Source organism: Opisthorchis viverrini, assembly GCF_000715545.1.
Source record: "Opisthorchis viverrini unplaced genomic scaffold opera_v5_161, whole genome shotgun sequence".
NCBI lineage: Eukaryota > Metazoa > Platyhelminthes > Trematoda > Opisthorchiida > Opisthorchiidae > Opisthorchis > Opisthorchis viverrini.
The window spans coordinates 1,127,676-1,153,527 of record NW_008751815.1 but is presented as its reverse complement, the minus strand read 5'-3'; the positions used below and the strand labels follow the sequence as shown (position 1 = coordinate 1,153,527).

General features: G+C 47.0%; 1 protein-coding gene across 1 annotated transcript; it reads right to left on the bottom strand.

Annotated features, from left to right (window-relative positions):
- Nucleotides 1-275: 275 nt before the first annotated feature.
- T265_07131 (hypothetical protein) lies at nucleotides 276-19,272 on the bottom strand (the record flags this gene model as incomplete). Its single annotated transcript, XM_009172574.1, has 10 exons — nucleotides 276-639; nucleotides 3,032-3,185; nucleotides 5,085-5,515; nucleotides 6,948-7,280; nucleotides 10,666-10,974; nucleotides 18,580-18,733; nucleotides 18,768-18,851; nucleotides 18,884-18,987; nucleotides 19,020-19,190; nucleotides 19,225-19,272. 10 exons carry the CDS (start codon nucleotides 19,270-19,272, stop codon nucleotides 361-363), a joined length of 2,067 nt encoding a protein of 688 aa, XP_009170838.1.
- Nucleotides 19,273-25,852: the final 6,580 nt, after the last annotated feature.

The window sequence follows — 25,852 nt, the reverse complement described above, 5'->3', positions numbered from 1 at the left end:
TAGCAGTGAGGTGATGCCATTAGTTCTCTTACAGGCTTATTGCTCTATGCAAGAGAAACACGAGCACCCGCCACTATCCGTCCCATCTCACCGCTTCAATTGGATGAAATGACGCGGTTGGGTGGCAGCAAACCATCACTGTTCCACGTTAGACGATGCCGAATTAATCACTGGCCGCATATGGACCATACATTTAAGTCTAAAGATCTTGTGGTAGCTATCGTAGTGTTGAAACTGTTTGTCCCAGGCATTCACCATGGTACAGTAATTTTCTGGTGAAACCACGTTATATTTACAGTATAGAAAAAATTAGAGGAAAGGCGAAGGATACGGTTCAGCTTTGATCCAATAACAAACAAATCATCGTCGATCCGTTTTCCCGGTAGACCGTTTCCCAGAGAACAGGTGCTTCGGTTTCCAGTCCGGAATAGTACGATCACCCTCTCCTTTGCGTGCCAGAGTGACAGTCTTGCGTTGAGCAAGTTTGTTCATTCTTTGGACCTTTTCCTGCATCTTCGGGTCACGCACAGCAGATAGCGATCGAGGCCTCGAAGCCCGGGCGATAGAAGCTTCGCGATGAGGGTTCGGAGTGGAATTTCTCTGGCGTTTCATTTTCTTCAAAGCTCGGCCTCGTTCACCCTGAGTAGTGATGAATGGAACAGAAAATGGACGAACGGTAAATACGTGGGTGGGTATTAGACCATAGAGACACGGGCCTTAGCAAAGTATTACGCAAAAGCTGGCTGTTAAGCTGAGTCCATGGTTGTCCAGTTTTTTTTTGGAACTAGGAAGACCCACGCGAGTCCTTCCCAAGACGGAAAATGTGAGATTATCGTCCTTCTGTGGGACAAGAAAGGCCTTTGAGAGAGGTTGCTGTCAAAGCAAGCGCAGAGCGCCTGGATGACTAAGTTTCCGAGACTTTTACGATGGAACACCCAAGGGCGATTGGTCGACCGTATGTTGACCGAGAATTATGAAAAATATGGATTTTATGTACAATACGGTAAAGTGAAAGAGCTTACAGATGTGGTTTTACGAACTAATTCACTTAAGGTGGGTCAAAGTAAAGGGACTGCATTATAAGCTAACAACCGCTGAAGCATTGTTACAAACAGTCAGTAAGTCACGTCCGATTAACCTGATTGACAGTGACGTGGCTATCAAGATAGTAACAGTAGCCATGCCGCCACAAGCCCAAGTGAATGAATGTACGGTAGCTGCCACGAGAAAAAAGAAGTCAGGTCATAACGGCGTTTGGGTGTCAGGCGTGAGACAGCTCCCCTGTGCGGAGAGACCAAATAGCTGTCGACTGTCACATGTGACTGGCGGGTCGTCAACAGGAATTATTGGTTAGTTCAGGTTGAGCTGATAATATACGGTTGCAAAAAGATACTGACTGGCGCACAAGATCAACCTGCACCCGTGAAAAGTTGTCACGTTTGCGAACTAGAGTCTACTATGAGGTCGCTGAATAAATAATGATAATGAAGGCTCAGCTGTAGCACCCTTTCGGTGCCTAGCTGCCAAGCCAGTCGAAGGAAGCACGAAGGCTGGGGTACTGCCAGGTTGCCCAAGCCCAGATAAGGGAAGTCGAGATACCATGGACCTTCCGATCAGTAAATTCCCCTTCAAACACTGAGCTACCTCGATCCGAACAAGAGTAGCGTCAACCTAAGTATGGGTGTTTTGGAACCATGCAGGTGATTAATCTAGACAGGTGTGGAATACGTTTCAGTATGGTAGTTACTAGAGGTTGCCAAAAAATGGCGATCTTTATTTAAAGAAAGGCATTTAACATGTTCGTGGGAACTGAAGACACTGACAAGGCCAACTCCCTCCTAGCGATCAATTCTGTATGACTTCAGTGTGGTCGCTCCCCGAAGGGACAAGCAAACCCATCAAGAATTGGCACACATTAGGAAACCCATTCGCGGTCGACACAATTACATCTTCCTGAGGACATCTTTTTTTCAACACGTCAGTGACACTGTAACGCTTACCCTTCTGCTTAATTACTCCTCAAATCAATTTCCCACCGGTACCTACTACTCCCATTCCATTTCGTCTGTCCCACAATCACGCATCAAAATCGTGACATGAATACGACAATATGTCAAATCCCATTCCATGACCTTTTGAACGACACCAGGTGATTTCACATTGTTTTCATGTCCCATTCATTGCAACGACCTATTTATAAGGACAGAACACAATCAAGCACACACACACACGCATCACTCGCGCGTCGGAACACAGACCGCCTCAAGCACCGAAAACTGCGGACAACCAGGATCATGTAGCAGGAAATCTACCAAAACAAACACGAATTACAATTCACACTCAGAACGATAAGTCGTTCGATTAAATCTTTCTATTTTTGGTATTGTATTGTATTTGATTGAGGTGCACCTAGTTGTCGTAACCTCACGCCCTCAAAACAGGTTTTATTAGTGTCTCTTTCTCGCCTTCTGATTTACCAAGTGGTTTTTGTTGTTAACAAAAGAGAACACTAATAACACACACACACCCATGTCATGGTATCTATGAAACGCTACTGATATTCTGTTGTAGATACAAGCAGTAAATACTTGTACGGTAAGCGATGTCCTACTCAACAAGGAAACGAGTCTGATGGGCGCATCGTAACACATGAGAAATTGAATGTCGATCAAATTCTGCAGAAGTAATTGATCCACAGTGTGAAGACATCCCCTGACACACCAGTATATTCAAACCCAGTGCTGCAGATGAGTGAAGAAAGTCAGCTCCTCTCGGATGTACACTTTGGGGGCGAGATGGTCCAAGTGGTTAGAGCGCGAATTTACTGACCGGAAAGTCCGTGGTTCGGACCCGACCTCTGCCTCTCGACTTCCCCTGTTTAGGCTTGGGCAACCTGGGAGTATTCCAACCGTCGTGCGACCTTCAGGTTAGGCAGTTAGGCACCGGGAGGGTGCTACAGGTGAACGGATATACTCTTCAATTACATAAAACACAACTCGTTCCAACATTAAAACACAAAGAAACCCTTTACCTCCTCTTCCATATCCACATCAAGGCCAAGTTCGCCCAAGTCAGTGCGTATCTTGTGAACACTAACCGAACGAGCAGATCGAGGAACTTGAGGTGCACGAACATGTTTGCGAGCACGTGACTCCAATATACGAATTGCACGGGCCTCGCGTATTCTGTAGAGGAAGAATACGGAGAAACATGTGGAAATAAATGATGATGGAAAGATTTCCATGAACAGTCCAACACCAGAAAGATTAAAATAACTCATTATCGTTTGGAGGCTGCGCATGAGCTACAAATTGGTTTTAGCTGTCACGGTTTCATTGACGGGAAGCGAAGGCTGTTATCGATGAATGGTGAATAAGAGAATGATTGTGGTGTTACTACAGCGCTTCTTCGTGGGGATCAGGGAAGGGGGGTAGCAACACACTGAAGACAATATCACAGAGGAATGAATGTCATCGGCTGAGCCGCTGTGCTGTTCGTCAGTACCTTATGTCCCGTCTTCAGGTTCCAGTCTAGGAGAACGGCAATTGCAAATGCCACTGAATTTGTTAGTTAAGGTGTCTTCGGACTTCTTTGGCACGCCTCCCCTCAACACATGGTTGGATGAAAAATTTTTTTGGGATGAAGCGATCTGCTGGCATTCGAAGCCAAGTACAACACATAATTGGCTCATCTACCGGATAGAGATAGGATACCGAGAAAAGTATTTGACGAACTTTAGCCTATTGACCGATTTTACACCCAACAACAGCCAGGTCTCTGACTCACATAACCGTTAGACTCAATTTAGTACCCAATGCTACCCGCGACTCTTTACCGACAGTTATGCCCCCCCGGAGATGACTATGGAGCGATTTTTCCAGAAATCCGAAGTTAGGGTATGTGTAAGCGTTAGTACGCACACACTCCACGCTACCCAATTGTTCCCATTTAAGCCTGGTCGACCTGACTTGCTTCGTGATGCATCGTGTCGAAAAGGAGTGACGGCTGAACGGTTTGACTTGAACCAAACTTTTGACATGGCCCACATATGACTGCCCGATTCGGAAAGAGCCCATTGGTGGGGACTACCTGAGGGAGCAGCTACCGGGTATAACTCAAAGAAACGAGACGGTCAGATCACAGAAAGGAGGCCCAATTCAAAAGCAAACCGGTAACAGGCATTCATCCATTTATTTGGTCCAGTAAGGGACTACCAAAGCGTTCCATGAAGGAGAAGTGGTTACAACACCCATGAGAGACTACAAATTTGAACAGTCTCTAAACAGAGTCAGGCACGATCAACTAAGCAAGCCGCCTTCGGATAGACTGGTTCCTTTCCGTGGTCGTCTCTTATCGGAGAGGAGGACTAATGCGATCACAGGGCGGAAATCGGTGTATTTTATTTGCCCGCTACAGACTCGTGTGTATACCTAGGACCGGAGTGTAAACAGTCTGGGAGGGAAGAGCTACGATGACAGCTGATTGTCGGTGATCGAGGGGAGTTCCGCAGCAGTCACGGTGCAAAAAGGTACGCATGAGAGTTCATCATAGTCCAGTCTTATTGTCTACACGCCACATCGACTGCCGAACAGACATCACCAAATGCGCTCGGCCCAATAATGAGAGGAACAACGCAGGAAGATATCGTTTTGCACAACAAATTTCCAATCGAAACTTTCCAAGCTTTACAGTATTCCGTAACCAAATTAATCCCGCTGTAGCTAGGTTAGGGACCCCTATGTCGTAACAGAACTCTAGAAGAAATCTACACCACTCACTCAGAATACAACACTCCCCGTCAGTGGCTCCACTTCTGGCTAGTGACGAATCTACTTTCAGCGTACGTAAATGGCAGCGTGGCTCATTTATCCATGATGAAACCACCGGGTTGCATAATGGGCCAGTGAATGCAAAGACTGATGGGTTCAGCAAGCACATGATCAACACGCCGATTATTGTGGCTCAGCGGTGCCTCGAAGCGCACTGCACTGTGCAGAAACGCATCCGAAGATATAAGAGGACACAATTAGCCGGAAACCGTCAATATGAAAAATGAAATACATGGGAGATTCGGAAGTGCTTACTTTGCTGCAGTTTCCCGGATCTTCTTCATTTCTGGGTTATCCGCATCAGGATCTTTGGTCCAATCAGACTCTTCGTATACACCGGCAGCCTCCATAGTGGCCTCCTGCTTCTCCAACAAGTTCAGACGTTCTTCGATGTCGGCGTCGAAGAAATCTATCAGATTATACCCGTCCATAATTTCGGGAATGATGTCGTTGGCCTGTTCAGGACGTGCGATTCGCCAGTGCTCACGCAAGTTAATGATGAACGGATCGTCGCCCGCAGCTAGTTCTCGTTCACGCATTAACGGTTGACTAGACACACTGTCGTCTTCCACCTCCATGCCATCTTCGGGACCAAATGCAGCTGTCCGAGAGCGTTTTTGAGCGCGCTGACGCCGTTTTGCCAAGATACCAGGAGGGATAATGGGCGGTCGATTCACCGTTCCATCCTGGATGGGGTAACAACAGAATTGGTGTGAAAATCCCTGGTCGGAAGGAGTAATACGACGACTTTCTGTTAGCGCGACAAAATAGTGGAGCAAACACAAAACAGGCAGTTCACGATGTGCCAAAGTTTACCGAAAGTTCAACTAACCACCAGGACACGCCATTTGCGAACTTCAGGCGCTAAGTATTGAACTACATAGTGTTGGGGAATCGTTGCTTTGTTTTTTCTGGCGGTGGCAGAAGCTCCGTACTGCCAGTCAAGGGGAAGAAAGTGAACAAGACCAGTGCAAAACATCAAACCTCTAGTGCCGGCTAGGAGCTTTCAGATTAACCTAAGTTATTCTGGGATCGAAGTTCGGAGGGAAATTCTTCGATGCGGCCGGATTTCTTACATTCCAATTCCGGCAAAATTCGTTCCCTTTTTGAGTTTTCGCCACCGAAGTGCAGAAAACAAAAAGGATACTATTCGGTTAGCATTTCAGAATGGCCTGGATCAGCGTTGTCCAGGCGGAATTTCGGTATTTTATCATCCCGTCATCTCCTAATGGTTAACTGAATTACGGATGCTCATGCTCAGCATGAACAGTCCATAAAAACTCATTGTGAAGAAACTATTAGGGATTTGAAAGGGACTTTTTTCTTCGAGAAATACAGTCATTTGTAAATCAATTTGGTTTTCACGAGAGATTCAACTGAGTCTCTCGTGAAAACCAAACCGATTTGCAAATGAGTGTATTTCTCGAAGACAGTCCAATTTGGGTTTAAGTAGAACATAAGGTTGAAGAACACTCGGGGACTGCGCCTACCTGATGAGCCCGAAGTGGAAGGGCGATACCGGTCGTGGGCTGTCGAAGAGTTTTCAGCAACCTTGTGAGTAGTTTCCTTTATGATGATATGACCGTCTCATACTTGCTCCGGGCGAAATGTCTCAAGTGGTGAGAGCACGAATTTACTGACCGGAAGGTTCGTGGTTCGAACCCCAACCTCTGCTTCTTGACTTCCCTTGTCTAGGCTTGGGCAACCTGGCATTAGCCCAGCCCTCGTGCGACCTTCGGGTAGCATGGCAGTTAGGTACCGAAAGGGTGCTACAGCTGAACGACGCAACCGGAATGACAATGACAAAAGCAGGTAAACAGGCGTTCGTGATAACTACGATGATCCATATTGCCAGTAGGCTATTCGGTTAAGTTCAGGCAAACTTTTCAATGCAAGAATCCAGGTGGGCTTGGTAACGACGGACAAGTACTCGTAAGGGTTTAACCAATGGCCGGATCACGAATAAAGGTGGCCACTAGGACCACAGAAGAAGTTGAGAGATCCAAATGTAACACGTGGTTGGAAGATAATTTTAGGCAAAATAGAATGACGGAACGGCATAATCGCCGGTCTGAACACTCCACAGGGTGGTCCATCACCGAGAAAATTTAAACTTACCGGATTTAGCTCACTGTCATCCTTCGGTTTTGGTTTTGCAACGTATAATCGACTAGTGATACTACTGCCTTCTTCCCCATCCTGATGACTCGAAACCGTCGCAGCCCGAAGCTTCGCCTGAACGCGAAGTGCCAACAGGTCATCACAGGCAGCCGCACGAACTCGAATGACACCCTCTTCAGTGACGGTGGACATCTGAAGAAACAATGGACGCTGCGCATCCATCACCCCCTCCATCGTGGCTACGTCATCAGAATCCGTCGGGAAACGAACCACCTCACGAATAAGGTCTTTGTCACTGTCCGCCAATTCATCGAATGAGCGGATATCTTTCTGAAAAAGAACGACAGGTAGTGGGCAACATAAGAGACAAGATATTCCAATATGACGAGACGTTGGCACTTAATCGACATGGGAGATGGTGTCTGGATGTATAGTGGTCAACTTCATAATATCTGCGACATGTTCAGTACGAACGTGGTCGAACAGTTCTGCAATGTGCTTAGGTTGATTAGTGGAGGAAAAACACAACGATAATTGCAGTTTTTTATGCGTATGTGTTTCTATCACCATGGGTAACCTTCACCGAAGAATCGTGTAAACTGAATCTGGTAGTACCCCAGCTGCAGTCTGTTAGGGCGCAGTCAGATACACTACACACCGGGAGCGCTCACACAAACAAGCCACGCAGCAGCGACTATCAGTTGGAATCCAGTCAAGAAAAAACTCTTCAGTTCGGCGGTTTAAAACAATACTAATTCCGGCATAAACCGTTGCGGCGGCTCGAGAGTCACCAGAGGTGCGCAGCGAAAAGCGGCCACAAACGATAGGGAGGTCAGTTCAAAAACTATACTTAGGTCATGGACCTTTGTTCCATAGTGGCGGTACACATCAAAAGAAATGAGTAAATGCAAAATCAGTCTGTTGTCCAATTTGTTTTGAAGGCTGCCAGATGAACTGGGCGTCGGAGTTTGGAGTGTGCCCATGGTCGTGCCTACAGAATTGGCCGTAGACAGTGCAGCTAACGGCAATCTGCGGCGAAAGGATACGTCAATCGTTGAGAATGATGTCCCAAATAAAGGAATGAATAAATGGAAGAGAAAAGAGGTATCCGAAGTTATCTGTTTTCGCTTGCCCGCTCTGCAATTACCACCCGGCTGATAGAACCATGCGACGGTCGAAATGAAATGAATTTGTCTGTAATTGGTCACGTGGTTGCATGTGGGCTGGGATACTGCTAGGGAGCCCAAGTCTAGACAGAAGGACGACTTGGGTCCTCAACCAAAGCATGGGGCTAAGAGGTCTAACCATGAGGCAGCGGCAGTTGGTGTGAGACTGTCGGAGTAGTCCATATTTTTAGGAGGCATGCCGCCACACAGTCCCCAAATCGTAATACAGGGTGGCCGACCTATACCCAGATCTCCATCCATTGACCAACCTGGAATGAGAAGCTCCGCGAATGCCAAACATACATTCTCAAGTACAATTCAACCAGTTAAGAAGATGCACGAAAAGTCACAGCGCCTTGAAGTTCAGTTACTTCAGTTTATAACATTCACAGGAAATTCAAAGAAACATAGCACCGGGAACGCAGTTCAGGAACGTCGTAATTGAACTGCACACGGTCTCTACACCACCAAAATGCTTCCGCAACTCTAAACCCACCCCAGAAAACAGGTCACTCCCTGGAATCACCTGAAGCGTCGGACGAGAAGGCTGCTTCGCTTTTCAATTCATTTACATCTTAACTACCTGCAGTACTGTATGGTTTATTCATTATCATCTTCACCGGTGTAACTGCGATGCTTCTATAAAGTCTGCATAAAATTAGCCACGCCATTTCATTGCACACGTCTCCTGTGTGTTTGGCTGTTTTAGACTGTATTTAGAGTATGGGGTGATAATTTTTAACTTTCTTAGGCACCTTCAGGTGGTTTCAGTGTGTTACGGATTTCCGCCTATCGTCTTAAGGCTTTGGACGTAAAGTCCGAAAAAAAGACCGTACCGCAGTCTACGAGTCTGTTGTGCCCACTTTGGATAAGTGCCACACGCACCTGGTAGGACAAACACACGAAACAGTGTTCAACACTGATGCTTCGTTGGCGCACACATCACAATCGATCGTACAATGACTGGAAATCCACGTAGCAATCAAATCCAAGTGACTAGTAGGTAACCCGAGAAAAGTCTAACAGTGAGCGGGACCCTCACCCCACCCCTAGTAGCATCCGCATGAGAAATCCGAACCTACCAATCCAGTGAGATGGCTCAAGTGATTAAAGATCGGTGATCCGAACCCGACCTCTGCCTCTTGACTTCCCCTGTATAGGCTTGGGCAACCTGGCAGTATTCCAGCCCTCGTGCAACCTTCATGCGGGATGGCAGTTAGGCACCAAAAGGGTGTTACAGCTACAAATACAGTCACATGGTCAATCGTCATGAAGCAAACCTCTTCTGCCGTTCGATAGCTGAACAGACATTCCTCTGCAAACAGTAAGCCACTTATCCATGCTTACACACACACATAAGATGATGAATAGTCACAAAACCAAGTAAGCATTACAAAATGTGTTGTAGTTGATCAGCAGATGATCAACTTCTATTTGTTTATCTCCGCTGCAAAAGTTACTGCTCTTTGTGTAAGCAGAACTGATCGACAGAGAACCAATGACAGACGAGAACAGGTTAAATGCACGATTGCAATAACCAAAACTTCTTGGTATGCATACGGCAAACGGAACGGTATACAATGAGGATCAACCATAAGAACACAATGAATGAAAATAGGCACATTAGCGAAATACACTCATTTGTAAACAAATTTGGTCCTGCGAGAGACTCACCTGGAGCCCAACTGAATCTCTCGTTTCTATTCAACTGAATGTGCTGCACTAGGCCGCCTCATGTTTCAATTGCTACGACATTCAAGATATCGGGGACTGCGCCTACCTGATGAGCCCCAAGAAGGGTGAAACCAGTCGTGGGCTATCGAAGAATTTTCAGCAACCTTATGAGTAGTGCGACACGAAAATAGACTCATCTTATGTTCACAAGAAGTCAATCCACCCAAACACTGATTATTCTAATCGCAGTATTGAGTGAACAAAACACTATTCATAAGGTTGCTGAAAACTCCTCGCTATTCTCCAGGCTCATCAAATAGGCGCAGCCCCCGGGTTTCCGCCAACCTAATGTTTTGTTTGAGTCCAAACTATAAAGACGCCTTTGCGAAACATAATCGTTTGCAAATTGGTTTGCTTTTAACACGAGACTCAAATGAATCCCAGCTTCCAATAAAGTTATGAGTAGTGTAAAGCCAAGAAAATAAACCGTGACAGCACGAACAGCGTACCGAGCTGAAACGCGAGGCAGTCTATGTGTAGTATATTCCACTAAAAACATCATAAACGGGGGACTCAGCTGGGATTTAACTGAGTTTCCCGTTAAAACCAAATTCGTTTGCAAATGAGTGCGGTCCACGAAGGACCACACAATTCGGCAAATTAGCTCAGTTGGGTTCACGTTCCAAGCAGATTGAGTTGGAAGACCAATTAGCTACAGGAACAATACTAAGTCAAGTTGAACACTAGAGAAGATGAATCTAAGCAAATCTGGACGGATGATGACAGCTAAACAGCAGTTCGAAAACACCGAACGCCAGTAACGCAAACTCACGCATGGGAATACCGAGTAGGCGAGATAAAGAAAAAAGACTAACCTTATTTGCAGCAATCACCAGAGGTTTGTTGCGAAATAATGGGCGTAAGCTTTCAAACAAAGTCAGTTGCTGTTTAATCGTGTAGCCACATTGTTCCGACAGGTCCATAATGTAGACTACAGCAGCTTGCAAGTGAGCTAAAGCGGTTATGGCCAACATTTCGATGGTGTTGTGTTCTTCCAAGGGGCGGTCAAGCACGCCGGGAGTGTCAACCACCTGCCACCGAAGATTTTTGTAGTCAGTGTGTCCGACGAACAGAGATTTCGTGGTGAACGGAAATGGTTGGACGTCCACATCTGCACGTGTAATCTGAAGCGACAAATGTGGGGGAAATCGTTTGTTTGGTGACTAGCTGAGGCAAGCATCATTCGAAGGATGAATGCTGAAGGGAAACGACAGGGCACCTGTTAACTCCAAACGTACCTCGATATCGTACCTGTCTGGAATTATTTAGAGGGAATCTCAACCATATAGGGAAGGAAAAGCTAAGGATTTTGATACTCCTTAGCGGGATCGTATAATCGTTCATCTGTAGCACCCATTCGGTGCCATTCGCTGTCATGCCACCAGAAGCACCGGGGCCAGTAGGCTGTCAGGTTGCCCAACCCAAAACAGTAACAGTCGAGATGCAGAGGTTGGGCTCGAACCACCGACATTCCGATGAGTAAGTTTGTAGCCTAACCACTGGGCCACCTCGAGTATGGACATCACGTAGGCACGTAGGTCCCAGCGAAGATGCACCCCCCCCCCCCCCGAACATACTGTACTGACTGACTTTGTCGACAAATTATTCAATATTACATCACCCGCAAAACGTGGGTAGGGAAGTGCTCTATTGAGCTCTAAATCAATAGCGATAGTAACGCCTAGTGGTCATTTAGGGATGTCGACATGCAAGAAAACAAAGGATTATCAAATTGAACCAACTTAGCGAACAAATGCTGAGTGAAAATAACGAGAGAAGTCATTCATACTGGCGAACATGGAGACAGTAAAGTTTTTTCCACCAAGAAGCCTTGCGGGGCTCTAAAACTCCCCACAAGAGACTGGCCCCTAACAGAATTCCGGGCTGGTTGAAGCAATACAAACGGATAATTAGCAGGTGTCGTGCTGGATGTTAAATGGCAATCCATAAGACATATGAAGAACTTATTTCCTGTACATTTTGTCAATGAATGTGAGAATCATCACCACCATCATCATCATCATCATCAAAGACGGCAACATCAGTGCTGGCACTGATGCTTCACTGCCGAAATCGATCATCTACGTCACATTCTTACTAAAAGCATTTGCACGGGCGTTTCATTAGTATTCACACAAAAACCCTGCATAACGAACCGACTCTTCTCCCTTGATGAGTTTTTGCCCGTGCAGCTAAAGCACCATTTCAGTACCTAGCTGGCATGCCACCCGACGGAGACCAAATTGGGAAACCAGTTACACATACGGTTCTACGCACAGAAATTGCCTCGTGTTGAATGTAACCTGAAATTTCACAGCTACCATAGGATTCCTTTATCAAATGCGTCTTAGATGTGATCAGGAGCTCTCACACTTAGTCGTACTTCACGGATGCAATCATACTGCGAGCTTAAATTTTAACCAAGCTAGAAAGACCAACGAGGAGCAGTGAATCCTCGTACTACCAGAAATCGTATTGCGAGGAAGGATGGAGGGATTCCTACTGCGCACCTCGGCAGGATTGTTCTAACCAAAAAGCGTCTTTCCCGGACGACCAGGATCTGCCTTCCCCCGGAGATGGATGGGTTGGAAAAGGTCGGCCCACACATCAATAAACACGCACATAAGATGATGAATAGTTAAAAATAAGCAAGCATTAGAAAATATGTCGCAGTTGACCAGCAGGTGAACAACTTCTATTCGTTTATCTCCGCTGCAAAAGTTACTGCTCTTTGTGTGAGCAGAAGTGATCGACAGAGAACCAATGACAGACGAGAACGCACGACTGTAATTACCGAAACTTGTTGGTGTGCATACGGCAAGCGGAGCGGCATGCAGTGGTTTGGAGCGTTCAACGAGGATCACCGATAAGAACACCGTGAATGAAAATGGGCACACCTTATGTTCACAAGAAGTTAATTCATCCAATGATTCATCACACAACCAGTACAAGATCAAGATAGTTTAGTCCTGATTGTGGTTAGGTATTCGAGTATTAACAATGTTGTGGAATGTAGGTAGCTCGGGTGCGTTGTTTGGTTGTTGGTGTGTTCGCCGAGCTTGGCAGTTGGATTGCAAACGTTTCATCACCAATCGAGGTGACATCGTCAGTGCAGGGTTGAGTGGGTGAATTCCTCCTCTTCTGTCTGTGATTATATAGCTTCTAAACATTATGTGGTAGTCCTGGAAACGGTCGCCGTGTAGTTTGCTTGGTCTCCTGTGAATCTGACGTGGTCTCAATCTCGTGTCTGGTTGGTTCGTTGGGCGCATTCTATTCGGCAGGTCTGTGTGGTTATTCTGCTGTGATTAGGCCTTCTACGGCAGTGAAGCATCGGTGTTGGACACTGATGTCATGCTGTCGATGATGATGTGATTCGGCCGTTTTCTTCTTGCTTTGTGGTGTGAGTTTTGTTCACTTGATTGGTTGATTCATCGGCCTTCTGTTTTCAGTGACTGTCTTCATTTGATCCAATTAGCCCGTTGGTTGCCGTTAGGTTTCTTGTCTTAGAGTACCGTGACTGTGTGGTTCTTTTGCTCGTAACGGCTGATAGACTGCGTCAATATCGATGTGTTTATTGATCGATTTTTGTGTGGAGTACCACGCCTCGGCAAACGTTCGCTCCCGTTTTGTTCTTGAGCAAGCAAGTATTTGAACACTGTCCCCAATTGAACTTGTGTCCTTCGCTGCCTTCGTGAATTGAGACGACTGACATAGGGTTATGTCTTCCGCTGGCAAGCTTGTGTCCGTGTATTCTCGTAGCGAGTTTTCTTCCCGTTTCATCAACATAGTGTTTGTCGCAGTTGTTGCTTCAAGTGTGTAGACCACGTTAGTCTTCTTCAAAGCATCCAACCTTCCCTTTGGTTTCGAGAGGGTTCTTCTCAACGTGTTTGTAGGCTTAAAGGCGACTGCAATTCCATGTTGCCGTAGGTTTCGTGTAGTCATCTCCGCCACGTTTCTGATATACGGCAGCGTAATCTTCCTCTGTTCTGGTTGTGTTGACGGATCAGCTTGGTGGTGGTCTCGTAACCACCTCCATATGAAATTCCTCGGGTAGCCGTTATTTCGGAATGTCTCGAAGAGTCTTCTTTCTTCTTTTTTCTTCGCCTCTGTTGTGTTGCGATGTGTCTCTATCCACTTGAATAGAGTTCGAACACAGCTCCGCAAGTATTCTCTTGAACACACTGTATGGCTTATTCTGAGCGTGGAGGACTAGGGCTTCGTACAAACGGGTTGGAGAAGCAACAAGGGATACATACCATGTTATCCAAAAGACAATGCTTGTATCGGAACAGAATACTACTCATTCGGTTGCTGAGAACTTTTCGACGACTGATTTCACTTTCATTTTGTCGTATTTCACGGATGCAACGATACTGCTGGCTTCGCTGCCTGGAAGTTAGTTCCTTAAGGTTTAGCCACAGTAATAAGGCTAAAGGAGAGTAGACAGACGAAAAACAGCGAGTCCCCGAACTAACAAAAATTGTACTATGAGGGATGTGAGAGTTCGTACTGCGCACTGCGGCGGGAGTGTCAAAACAATAAGGCGTCTCTCCTGGGCGACCAGCACCTGCCTTTCCCTGAAGTTGGACGGGTTAGAAAAGACCGAACATGAGGACCGCGTATTCCGGTCTCCCAATGGCCGAAAAAAGACAATCGTTCAGCTGCAACGCACTTTCGGTGTCTGGCTGCCATGCCACTCAAAGGAAGCAGGAGGGCTGGGATACTGCGAGGTTACCCAAGCCTAGACAGGGGAATTCGAGAGGCGACTGATGTGACCACCGGCGCAGCATTCAGGAGTGTCGACGTACTTTTAAAGACCAAGAATAGAGCACCACCCCACAGTAGCATTAGGAGTCAGGTTTCTACACCTTACTTCCTATGATACAAGGGATAATGGGTACACTGCCTTGTGTCAAGTCTTGAAGTCAAACGCTCAGGATAAGGTAGCCGTTCTTTCAGTTGTAACGCCCTTTGGGTGCCTAGCTGCCATGTTGCTTAATCCTAGACAGGGGGACGGTGAGAAGCAGAGGTCAGGTTCGAACGTCGGACCTTCCGGTCAGTAAATTGGCGTTCTAGTCACTCCGTCCTCAGGTAGCCGAATAAGCCCCTGTTTCTAAAATCAGCCGTCAAAAACCTCCTGCTTTCCACTCATGACGCGTGAGAACTCTCCTAAATCAGGATGGAGGGCGGACTGCTTTTGTTTCAAAAGAACTCAAACGATGCAGGGTGGACATGGCTGCGGTCAGTGAGGTCAGGTTGGTTGGTGAAGGAAATCTAGAAAGGATGACAATAAAACTGACGTGAAAACGATATGCTATTCGCAGCTGCAGACCACAGTGTTGGGAAAAAAAGGGTGAACCAGATTTCATTAACTTGAGAATGATGCTTCGACGATTCTGGCTATCGGCGTCTGTGCACCCACAGTTTCACGCTCAGATGTGGAAAAGTTTGTACTCTACGACCAAGTTTCGGTCCTGGTCAGAGCTGAGAGTTCAGGCCACTCCGTCCTGGTCTTGGGTCACTCCAGTGATCGGACTGGAAAGGATCAAGACACCTGTAGGAGTGTACTTGGTCCATTTGAAATTGAATCAGAGAACGAGATGGCTCAGTGGTTAGAGCGCCAATTTACTGACCAGAAGGTCCGTGGTTCGAAGCCGACCTCTGCCACTCAACTTCCCCTGTCTAGGCTTGGACAGCCTGGCAGTCCAGTCCTCGTGCTCCGCTCTAGTGGCTCGGCAGCTAGGCACCGAAAGGGTGTTACAGCTGAACGGTTATTACCGTCACGAGGAGACTGGACCTTATCAGGGCGTGACAGTTGGTGTACCTCGACAGCCGGTTTAGCTAGACTGAGGGGTGTCCGCGTGACACTCACAGAGTCTCTCATACCAGGTTAGCCCATGGGTAGAGGTCTGACGAACGGTCTCCTAGTTCTCCAGATTGTGGGTTGGAACATGTGTGGCGGTGTGTTCCGTAAAAATGGTTATGTACTTGCATTTCAAACCCAATACCACTGCCTTGCGGTTGGACATTCGAGTAAGTCTTTGGTTCAGGACCCTATCGTCCTCCTCTATATGCGTCGGCGACCTGGCAGTATCCCAGCTCTCGTAAAACCATGAAGTTTACAGCTAACAATACTCTCATGCCACATCGGTCGTCGCGTGGTGCCATCAGCCAGGTCGCCTTACTTTTTGTATACAGCAGGGCGGGTAAGCGAAAACAACCTACTGCTGACGTTTCCCCTCTTCGACCCTACACCACCTAAACTTGAATACTTTCTCGGCAGGTCCCAGCACTAGGACTGACCGTTTTACTCGTCTCAAATCACACCCAGCTGCAGCTTCTGTATGTCCGAGTTCAGTCACAACCCTAAACACTTCGAAGTTCGTTTTCAAACCCCGAAAGTCTGTCTACTTAGCCGCCATTAATGTTCGCACACTGAAACAAGCAGGTAAACAGGTGGCTCTTGCTCGTACGCTGGATTCCCTCTGCACTGATGTACATTGTCAGAAACAAGCATACAGGAGGCAAGTACTGTGATGGAAATGAGTGTCCCCACGCTCGCGTTGACCATATTTTCACACTCCGCCAGGTGTTAGAGTAACGTCATATGTACAGACGACCCTTGACTTCATGGGTGCGTTTGACTCTGTTGATCAATCAGTAGTGTTAACTACACTTGCTCAACAGGGTATACACCGGGAGTTTGTAAACCTAATCCGATCCCTATATCGTTCTCATGTTCGAGGAGGAGGAAAAGGCGCAAGTATTCTTGGATGAACTGACCAAAGTCATCCCGTCCTTTGGTATGCACTTTGCACCTACAAAGTGTAAGGTCATGCTTGTGGACATGCAGTCACTGAACACGCCACTTACAATACAGGGAGAAATACTGGAAGTTGTGGATCGTTTTACGTATCTTGGAAGTTGTATTGGTTCTGATTGTAGTGTGACAGATGAGGTGAATGCACGAATCTGCAAGGATCGGGCCACGTTTGCTAACTTGAGATACCTGTGGCGTCAGAATGGTTTATCCCTGAATCTGAAGGGACGGGTGTATCAAGCTACAGTACGGACTGTTTTTGTTGTATGGCTGTGAAACTTGGCCTATTCGAGCAGTAGACCAGAGACGTCTTCAGGTGTTCGACAATCGTTGTCTTAGAGCCATAGCTCGTGTGGGGTGGTGTCGGCGAATCCGTAACGAGGCAGTTAAAAAGCGCGTTTTCGGTTGTGTAACGGGTACTTCCACTGGAGAATGTGTCCAGCGCCAGAAGCTGCGTTGGTTGGGACATGTGCTGTGTATGCCGAACCATCGGTTGCCGAAGAGAGTACTGTTTTCCATGCCCAACTCGGAGTGGCGTAAACAGAGAGGTGGCCAACCCTTGACTTGGCAGAGGAGCATGAAGGAGATCACGAAACGCTTGGGTGCTGTCGGTGCTACTCGCCTTCCAGGATGGGGACCGCGTGATCCTCACTGTGCCTGGTTGGAGACACTACAAGATATGGCTGCCAACCGATGTCAGTGGCGTTCTTGTTGTCAATTTCTATCCAGATTGTCTGAGTAAATGTCTGGAGGTGTACGCACCTCGGAATGATTGTGTTAGGCTAGCACTAAGTCCCTTCCCCGTCCACCTTTACTCTTTTCTTTACCATAAGACTTTCAAATAAATCATGGTTGTACGGTAGTGAAGCATCGGTGTTGAACATTGATGTCATGCTGTCGATGATGGTGATGATCCCTATATCCACATGCTTCTGGGCGGGTCAGAGTGTATGGTGAGCTCTCCAAAAGCTTCATTACAAAAAGTGGTGTCAGATAAGGATGCCCACTCTCTCCATTCTTGTTCAATTTCGTCACTGATGAAATAATGAGGCGAACACTGGAGGGTCTCCGAAACCCCGGTGTTCAAATTGTTGCTAGTAAGAGCCTTGCCGATCTGGAGATGACATTCTTGGAGACCAAAGCGAAGCACAAGCCCGGTTGAATAGACTGACCAGGATCATATCATTTTTTGGAATGTCCTGCACCTTCAAAGTGCAAGAGCCATGCTTCAGAACGTCCAGCCTCTGAACGTAACCCTTACAATCCAAAGAGAACCACTGGGGATTGTGGAAAACTTTACATACCTCGGACGGAAGTGCGTCCGATGAAGTCAGTGCAAGAATCTCAAAGGCTCGAATCACGTTTGCTAATTTGTGTCACTCGTGACGTCAAAAAGGCACCTCACTAGATCTAAAGGGTCGCGTGTACCACGCTACAGTGAGCTGTGCTATCGTATGGGTGCGAGATATGGCCTCTGTGGACAGATGATGAGGCGTCCTCAGGTTTTTGACCACCGACGCCTCAGAAGCATTGCTAGTTTTCAATGGCGTCAAAGGATTAGTAACGACGAAGTCTGAAAACGCCAAAGTTACTGAGCTGTGGCCGTTCACCATAACTCATTTACTACAACTCTCTAGGAGTTTTCGTTTAATTATGTTCGGGGCCTCGTAATAGAAATAAGAGGAGAGTGGGGGAGGAAGGAGACCTGGTGCTGACCTATCGTAAGCATTTTGAGGTGCTTACACCTACCTTCAATACTGGACTGACGCTCCACTGTTAATAGCCACAATCCTCAACACGTGACAGCACGAGCTACTACACGACGTATGGCAGACGGACGACCTCAGTGAAAAGTCACAGCAAGAAGTACGCTAATATAGTAACCAGCTACCCATGGATTAAAACTGACCTTGTTAATGAAACTGGATTTCCCAACGTTGGGGAAACCACACAGTATAAGGGTCCGCGTATCCGGATCAATAGTGGGTAACCGAGACATGTGTTGCCGGGTATCCTCCAGAAATTTAAGGTTGTCTGCCTGGCGCTTGATCACAGTGCACATTCTAAACGGGGCTTACAAAAATGACTTTGGCTTACCTGCCTAGAGCAGTACGTTTCAAAGTTTTGCACTGGTAGAGTGATTCGCCATACTTCAAAATCTTCACTTGATCACGGGCAATCCTGGGGAGGGTGACCAAAATAATACAATTTACCCATCTATGATATTCTTAGCTGTGTTTAACTGTCCCAAGGCGAGTTTATAATGATCCTTCGAGTAGAGCACATTGATAAGGTCGGCGTAGAATGGATGAATTGTCTAAGGATGATAACACAAGAGGAGCAAGTTACCTCAACATTCGGAAATTCCGTGACAATAGCCTGGAGTTTATCGTGGAAGAACTGTTGGCAGGTCTTAACCTTGCGCATATAGAAGTGCCGAATTCTGCCGATGGCATATTGCTTGTGTATGACAGTTGGGGTTTTCCGCTGTGTTTTGGACAGAACGATATCTATGAAATCCTATATTTTTGTGAATAGTATGTAAATGGCTCACTTTCGACCCGGGGACGACTCCAATGCTCTTGAAATTATAGCACGGCATTCCCACGCCGACTGGAAGCGCCAGAAAGCAAGGTCACAGTGACCTTGAGAAACAGACTGCAAAATTCAGGTCACCGATTCACGTATTGATGCACAGGATCGAGGCTTACCTCCTGGTCGGCTTTGCACTTGTCGTTCAGCGGCTGTCGTTCACCTTTAAGGCACAAATGAAATAAGGCGTATCACTGCCCTTGAAGTTATCAGCACGCAGTGGAATGCTTGTCAGCGCGAGGGCTCGCATAAATAAGTGTCTAATAGCGCTTTGCACTGGGTTCTAGGAGGAGCGTAGGCAACCGCCATGGGAAGGTTATTCCAGGCAGCTGCTATTCGAAATGAGAACAAAATTTGCCTGATTAATGCGTGCCCTCTGAGGCTGAAAATCCTCTTACCATGTCCCCAAAGTGTGTTTCTTGCCTTAACGGTGAAGAACCTGTCGGCCAAGCTTTGTTCAAACAGGGCATAACTACGAATCAAGTCCACTCGGATGCGGCGGTAATCCAGGGGAAAGGGTTGAAGCACCGCGAGACGCGTTTCATAGCCCAAGGATTTGAAGCCCGCAACCATCTTCGTAGCAGCTAGCTGGACACGCTCAACGAGGGTGACGTATTTCGTTCGTCCCGAGCAGACAACTTGGTTGGCATGTTTAGGAAGTGGTCTGACGCAGGTCCAATGCGGTATTTGGAAGTCCATGCGAATAATACGAGAGAAGTGCCTCGAGTCATCCGTAACACGGCGAATGCTCTTTGGTTCAATTCCTCATGATGTAGTGAGAAGGATATTTGAAGAGAACCAGGCACCCGAATCCTCAGGATGTCTGCTGGTAGTTTGTCACCACGCATGACAATGACATTCGCTGAGTCTTCCTCAAATGACATACGGACACACTTCGCTTATTCAGAAGAAGGCTGCAGTCCAATAACCAATGTTTTGCAGTGCCTAATCCCATTCAGACGGCACTGGCGTCGGAACTCCAGAATTTTGAGTCGTCTGCAAAAAGTCGACATGGACTTTGAAGAACATCTGGAAGATGGTTGACGTATGTCAGAAACCGCAGTGGTCCCAAAACGGCTCACTGAGGAACTCCGTTGGTGACCGGGCCTGGATAAAAGTGGGTCGAGCGTAGTTTCACTGGGAATTATTTCTGGTAGGATCACCTTGACCTTGTGCGGGATTTTCCGTTAAATCACGTAAGAATCGAGTTTGCAAAGCAGCGGGTCGTGCGGAACCCAATCAAGTGCTTTCGAGGAGTCCGAAAACATGGTCGAATTTGGGTTATGGACTCAGCGATTGATACATGGGATCGAGACATTCGCAAAAGCTTACCGTGTCACGTTTGTTCTTTCTATTCAGCTGCTTCTCTTCACCTTAAAGGCACAAGCGACAGGTGGGTATTGCACTGTCCTTTGAGCTCGCCAGCGCGGGCATTATTCTTGCCAGCGCGAGGACTAGACTAACAGGGCGTTCAAAAGTTCACGGAACTGTGTATCAAATGCAGCGTGAACAACCTTCGGAGGAAGCTTATCCACGCTGCGTACACAAGAAGCCTGCCTCCTCCAGAGAATAACTACCTCTGGCAGTCGAGGGGTCTGCGGTGGTTCAGTAGAATTGCGGTCTGGCGTCCCGGATGGATACATTGGCGTGAGTTACGTTGGAACTAAGTAGACTCACTGATGTCAATATCCTTGTTAGAGGATAACTTCGATGGGGATACAGTGTCGTTGCACAGGGCCAAATGAACACCTCAAAATTAAATAGGAATTTTGAAAGTGACAAGCCGAAATAGCTGCGTGAGATCAGGTAGGCTAAATCCTAACAGAAATGTCAGCAGGCACAAACACGGGATCTTTTTGGGAAGCTCTTGGACCATGTGACTGCGTGCTGTTTCTTGGGGAAAAATATCTCCTCAGCCTCGTGAATTCCCAAGACAATAGTCCTGTAAAGCTGCCACTGAATCTGGTCTCATTTTGCATTGCTCAAAGAACTGCTCATTTCTGGAAAGTCCGTTCGGCAGGAGCCCCGAATATACGTTTGAAGTTTCCGGTTTTTGGCCCAGTCGCAGATCAAATAAGAGGTCAGCACGTAGTAGCCACTATGTCCCAATGAAGTTTTACTTAACTCTTGAGCAATAAAGCTCCCTTCGTTGGTGATGATGGTAGCTGGCCTGCACAGTATTTGATGTTTGCGACGGTATGTTTAATCCAAGCGTTCTCTTGCACTACTTTGGTCAGCGTTGATACAAACATCCACCGTACCCAACTTGCTGGGGTTCCATCCAGAAGGCTTAATGAGCGGCATAATCTCCTACTGACAACAGATGTGTGAACAGGTAGCTGGAGGAAGGTTGTGCACGGGTTTGCCGATTATCCTCTGTGGATTGAAGGGACGACGGTAGACCACGCCGAGAAGAAGAGAATCGGCCCCACACAGCCGGATACCAATCCAGAATGCATCACAAACAGGTTCAGGGGTCGCTTCACGGAGGACAACCGGGATGGATAGGGCCGCGTGTAATGATGAATCAACCCCGAGGATTCAGTGGTTTACGGGATCAGCGCTTTCGCCAAAGCTTCGCTGGTGATATTCGTTCTCGCCTCTTGGCAACTTCAATCCACATTGAGGGCCCCGCACTTTAAGTACCCAGTGTTGGACAGTAGGCTCGCCAGCACAAGAATTCACATGAAGCCGATCTAAGATTTTTTCGAATTGGGTGCCTGATGCAGTCCGAGTGACTTTTGGAGGTGGACCATTCCATGCCGGGGACAGATCCAACATTTTAGTGATAGGGAGATACAGCGATCATGTTCCCGCAGACTGAGGCCCAAAGGAGTCCTGCTACATACAATTTCAAATTATCCACCATTACTTTTCAGTGTCTTGCTTGTCCGCGTCTTCGTGGGTGCATTTGCTCACGTTTCCACGATACATGGGATCTAGGTTTTCGCCCACGCTTCCAGGTTCCGGGCTGCACTCGCCATTCAGCAGCTTCAATTGGTCTGTAAAATACCGTAGCTTAAAGCCGGATGCACCGCCCTTCAATGTCGCAGAACGAGAATCCAGCTGTATTCCACGGGTTCACCAGGTTTATTCACCGATCTGAAGCACGAGTCTTCCGGAAAGAAGAAAACCCACACCTCTTGTGACTTTGCAACGTAATTGTACCAAATGGTACAGTACTCTGTCTTCGAAAACCTGAGTTCTGCCTGAGTGTGTCAGCTCATGCAGGTCCACGATACATAGAACTTCACTAGAAAGTGTAAGTTTGACAAGCAACGCGCTCCAAATTAGGTCGAACGAAAGAAAAATGTCTGGCCGACGCATTGACCTGGTCTTCCTGGGTTGGTGTGAGATATGTGGTGACGTTCCTAATACGGGTTCAGACAGCACCATCTGTAAAGCTTGGACTGCAAAAGCCTTGTGACTGGGCTCTAGAGCCAAGGGTTCCAGCTTAGCACTCTTGTACTGCTTGTGGTTACGCGCGAGCACCAAGCTGGTGTAAGACTCCATGTACAACCACTGGTTTCACAATCAAAAATGGATACGTTCCGCTTCCAGCCCAAGGAAGCGCAAATGTTTAGGACGGATTCGTAACCAAAACGGTGGCCATCGCTAACTTCCCGATTTTTTCTTTTAAATATTTGTCCTCCTCTACCTCCCGTTGTGGCCAGCGGCAGCTTATGAGATTTATCCTCAAGCACCAATAAATCTGTGAGATGCCGATAACCGTTAGCTGCAATATGTACGCCTACAAAACAGACATTCACGGTGACTTCCGATTTCTATAACTGGCAGTCAGGAGGTAGGCGGTGCTTGGCGTTCACAAGGACATGATGGCGGCACACGCCGGTTCGAAATGAGCAAATATGCAAATTGATATGTTTTGAACCACGTGGCACTTAAACCACACATTCCCACGGGTTGAGTGACACGGGAACAAAAGAACTTAGAGAGCGGGAACAACGTGAGTGTGTTGAAACCAAAACGACGGGCGCAAGTCCTCAGGTTCTTCCATCATTTCCCTTGGCATTTTTGAGGCCTTTGAAATCTCGTTGCGCCATAAAACCTGAGACGAGTTCTTTATCTCTCGTGACACGCAAAGCATGGCCGACATTTTTACGGCAGCCTGCTATCATCATTATGTTCAGTTGGTCTCACACGAGCTTTCTGTGTTTCTGGCTGCCAATCAGCCACAAGATTTTGCGCTGTGGGCCGTAAACTATGGGAAGTAACGTAAGCTCTTCCGTGAATCCCATGATTTTTCCTTCATTATTCTAATTAACAGACTTATGACTGAGATGACCATTGCAAAACACACCCTTCAAAAACGCAAGGAATCTACCGCCACAACTTGTTCCTTTGAATCTAAGATGCTGCGACGCCTCTCCCACAGGCGTTGATTCTCAAATTAATCTAAAATTCCAAATATTGTGGCCGCTGACAAGAAGCCTATATCAGATCCTGCTGACGCTGCGGAATTCCTAAACTCTCAGTTCGCTAGCTGCTATGCTCTCTCCAAATCGACCGTAGATACTTGTTACTCCCCACCTAGTTACGAAATGACCACATCTATTGACGAGACAAGCACCACCCTCTGCACGCTCTCAGTCTTTTGTTCGACATAACTTCGTCTTTCGTCCACCTGATGAACTCCAATTTCTTAGGCTCTCAATGTATTCCTTCGTCTATCTCAGAAGCTAGTGGCCCAAACACCCCGCACATCCTTGTTCTCTTCAATACCTCCCTTACCACAGTCCCAGTTCGACGGAATCACCCTACCATTGACCCGCGCTATAAGACAAAGCCACGAACTGCACCATCTGGCTATCATGGCATCCATTATGCCTGCTTACAATCCAGTAACCTAGAGCACTTTGACCAATTACCTGTTATTGATTACCTGCTCACCACCAACAACTCAATAATCGGCAGTGGGGTATGTGGCACGGCGGTCAACTTACACATGCCAGGTTATTTCTCAACCTAGAGCACTTTGACCAATTACCTGTTATTGATTACCTGCTCACCACCAACAACTCAATAATCGGCAGTGGGGTATGTGGCACGGCGGTCAACTTACACATGCCAGGTTAATTTCTCCAATGATGTTTTGTGCGCCTACGATGCCGGACTGCTTATTATTCTTACCTATCTTGATACTCGCAGGGCGTTCAACCAAGTTTCCTCTCAACGAATTATTATCTACGGGGATTGGTGGCCCGCTGCTGCGATAGTTCAAGATCAGGGATCCCTCCATATCACCTGTTTCCATTATTGGTGGAGTTACACAGGGCAGTGTGCTTTGCCACCTATACATTATTAATGCCACAGAAACGAACATCCATGAACCCTTTTTCCTGTTCGCTGATGATGTTAAGGTAGGTTACATGTATAAGGCCAAGGACTCTGTTTCTAATCCTGCTACCATCAAGTCTGCTCTGAATTCTTTATCCATCTGGTCCATTAACTCTTGTCTTTCTTTCGCCGTTCCGAAATACCAAGCCCTCTCACGTCGATTCCAGATTTCTACTGTGATACATATTCTTATTGGACAATCGATTCCTACTTTCCCGAAGTGGAAGCCCTTGGTCTAGGGTATCCACGTGCATTTAGTTTTAGCCGACGTGCAAGGTACAGAGTGGCTAAAGCTCGTAAGCTTCGCGCTTTTAGTCGCCGATCCTTCACAATAAATCTTGTTCAGCTGCCATTTTTAGACAATTTGTAAGACCCATTCTTGAAGCTAGCCCTGATTTCGACTCACAGCATTCGCAGGCATGCCGGACTACTGTGGAGAATGTGCAGCTCTCGTTTACCAGGTCCTTGTTTCCGACGTCATTCAAACCACCGTACCGTCTTCGCTGTATGTCACTTGGGCTGGATCAATTATGGCTGAAAATCATTAGGTTGAACCTAGGCCTTCAGCATCGCCTAATCTATTGACGGGTTTACGTAAACGACTGTGCCCTAAATTTTCCTCCTGCCCTCCCTTTAATATCTGGAACTCTAGATTTTTACTCCAGCTGTCGACCTACCGAACTGTTTTTAGACAAAACATTTCCTTTGCTTGTATCCTCAACTATGGAACAAGCTTTCTTCTCATATACGTAATATATCGTTCAATGTAGGCTTTCAGGAGGCCATCGATTCTTACCTTTCTATTGTGAAAGCTGAGCATCTTTTCGCGAAAAGGCTTGCACTATACCCTTTTGAAGTAGGCCCTAAAAACTCCCAGCATGAACACTCACCAGCTTGAACCCCGTAGCACCAACTCACAAGTGAGACAATTGCCATCCCAGGTTATCTTGACTATAAATCACCAAATGATCTATCTCATATGCAGACGTTCACTTCCTAAACTATATGTGCACCTGATTCCTGTAGTTGTGTTGCAGTGAATGTCTGGCCCCTGCCATCGTAATTGTCCTCAAGCCCATCTCCACTGACATGGTTGTGTTTCCCCAACTCAGGACCTAAGCTTTCGCGCCCAGCCAACTTGTTCGTAGCCCATTCAAGCCTGGTCTCATCCCTGAATAACTCCGTCAGCTCCACTTAATGTTCAATGCTTGCTTTGACTTGATTACACCAAC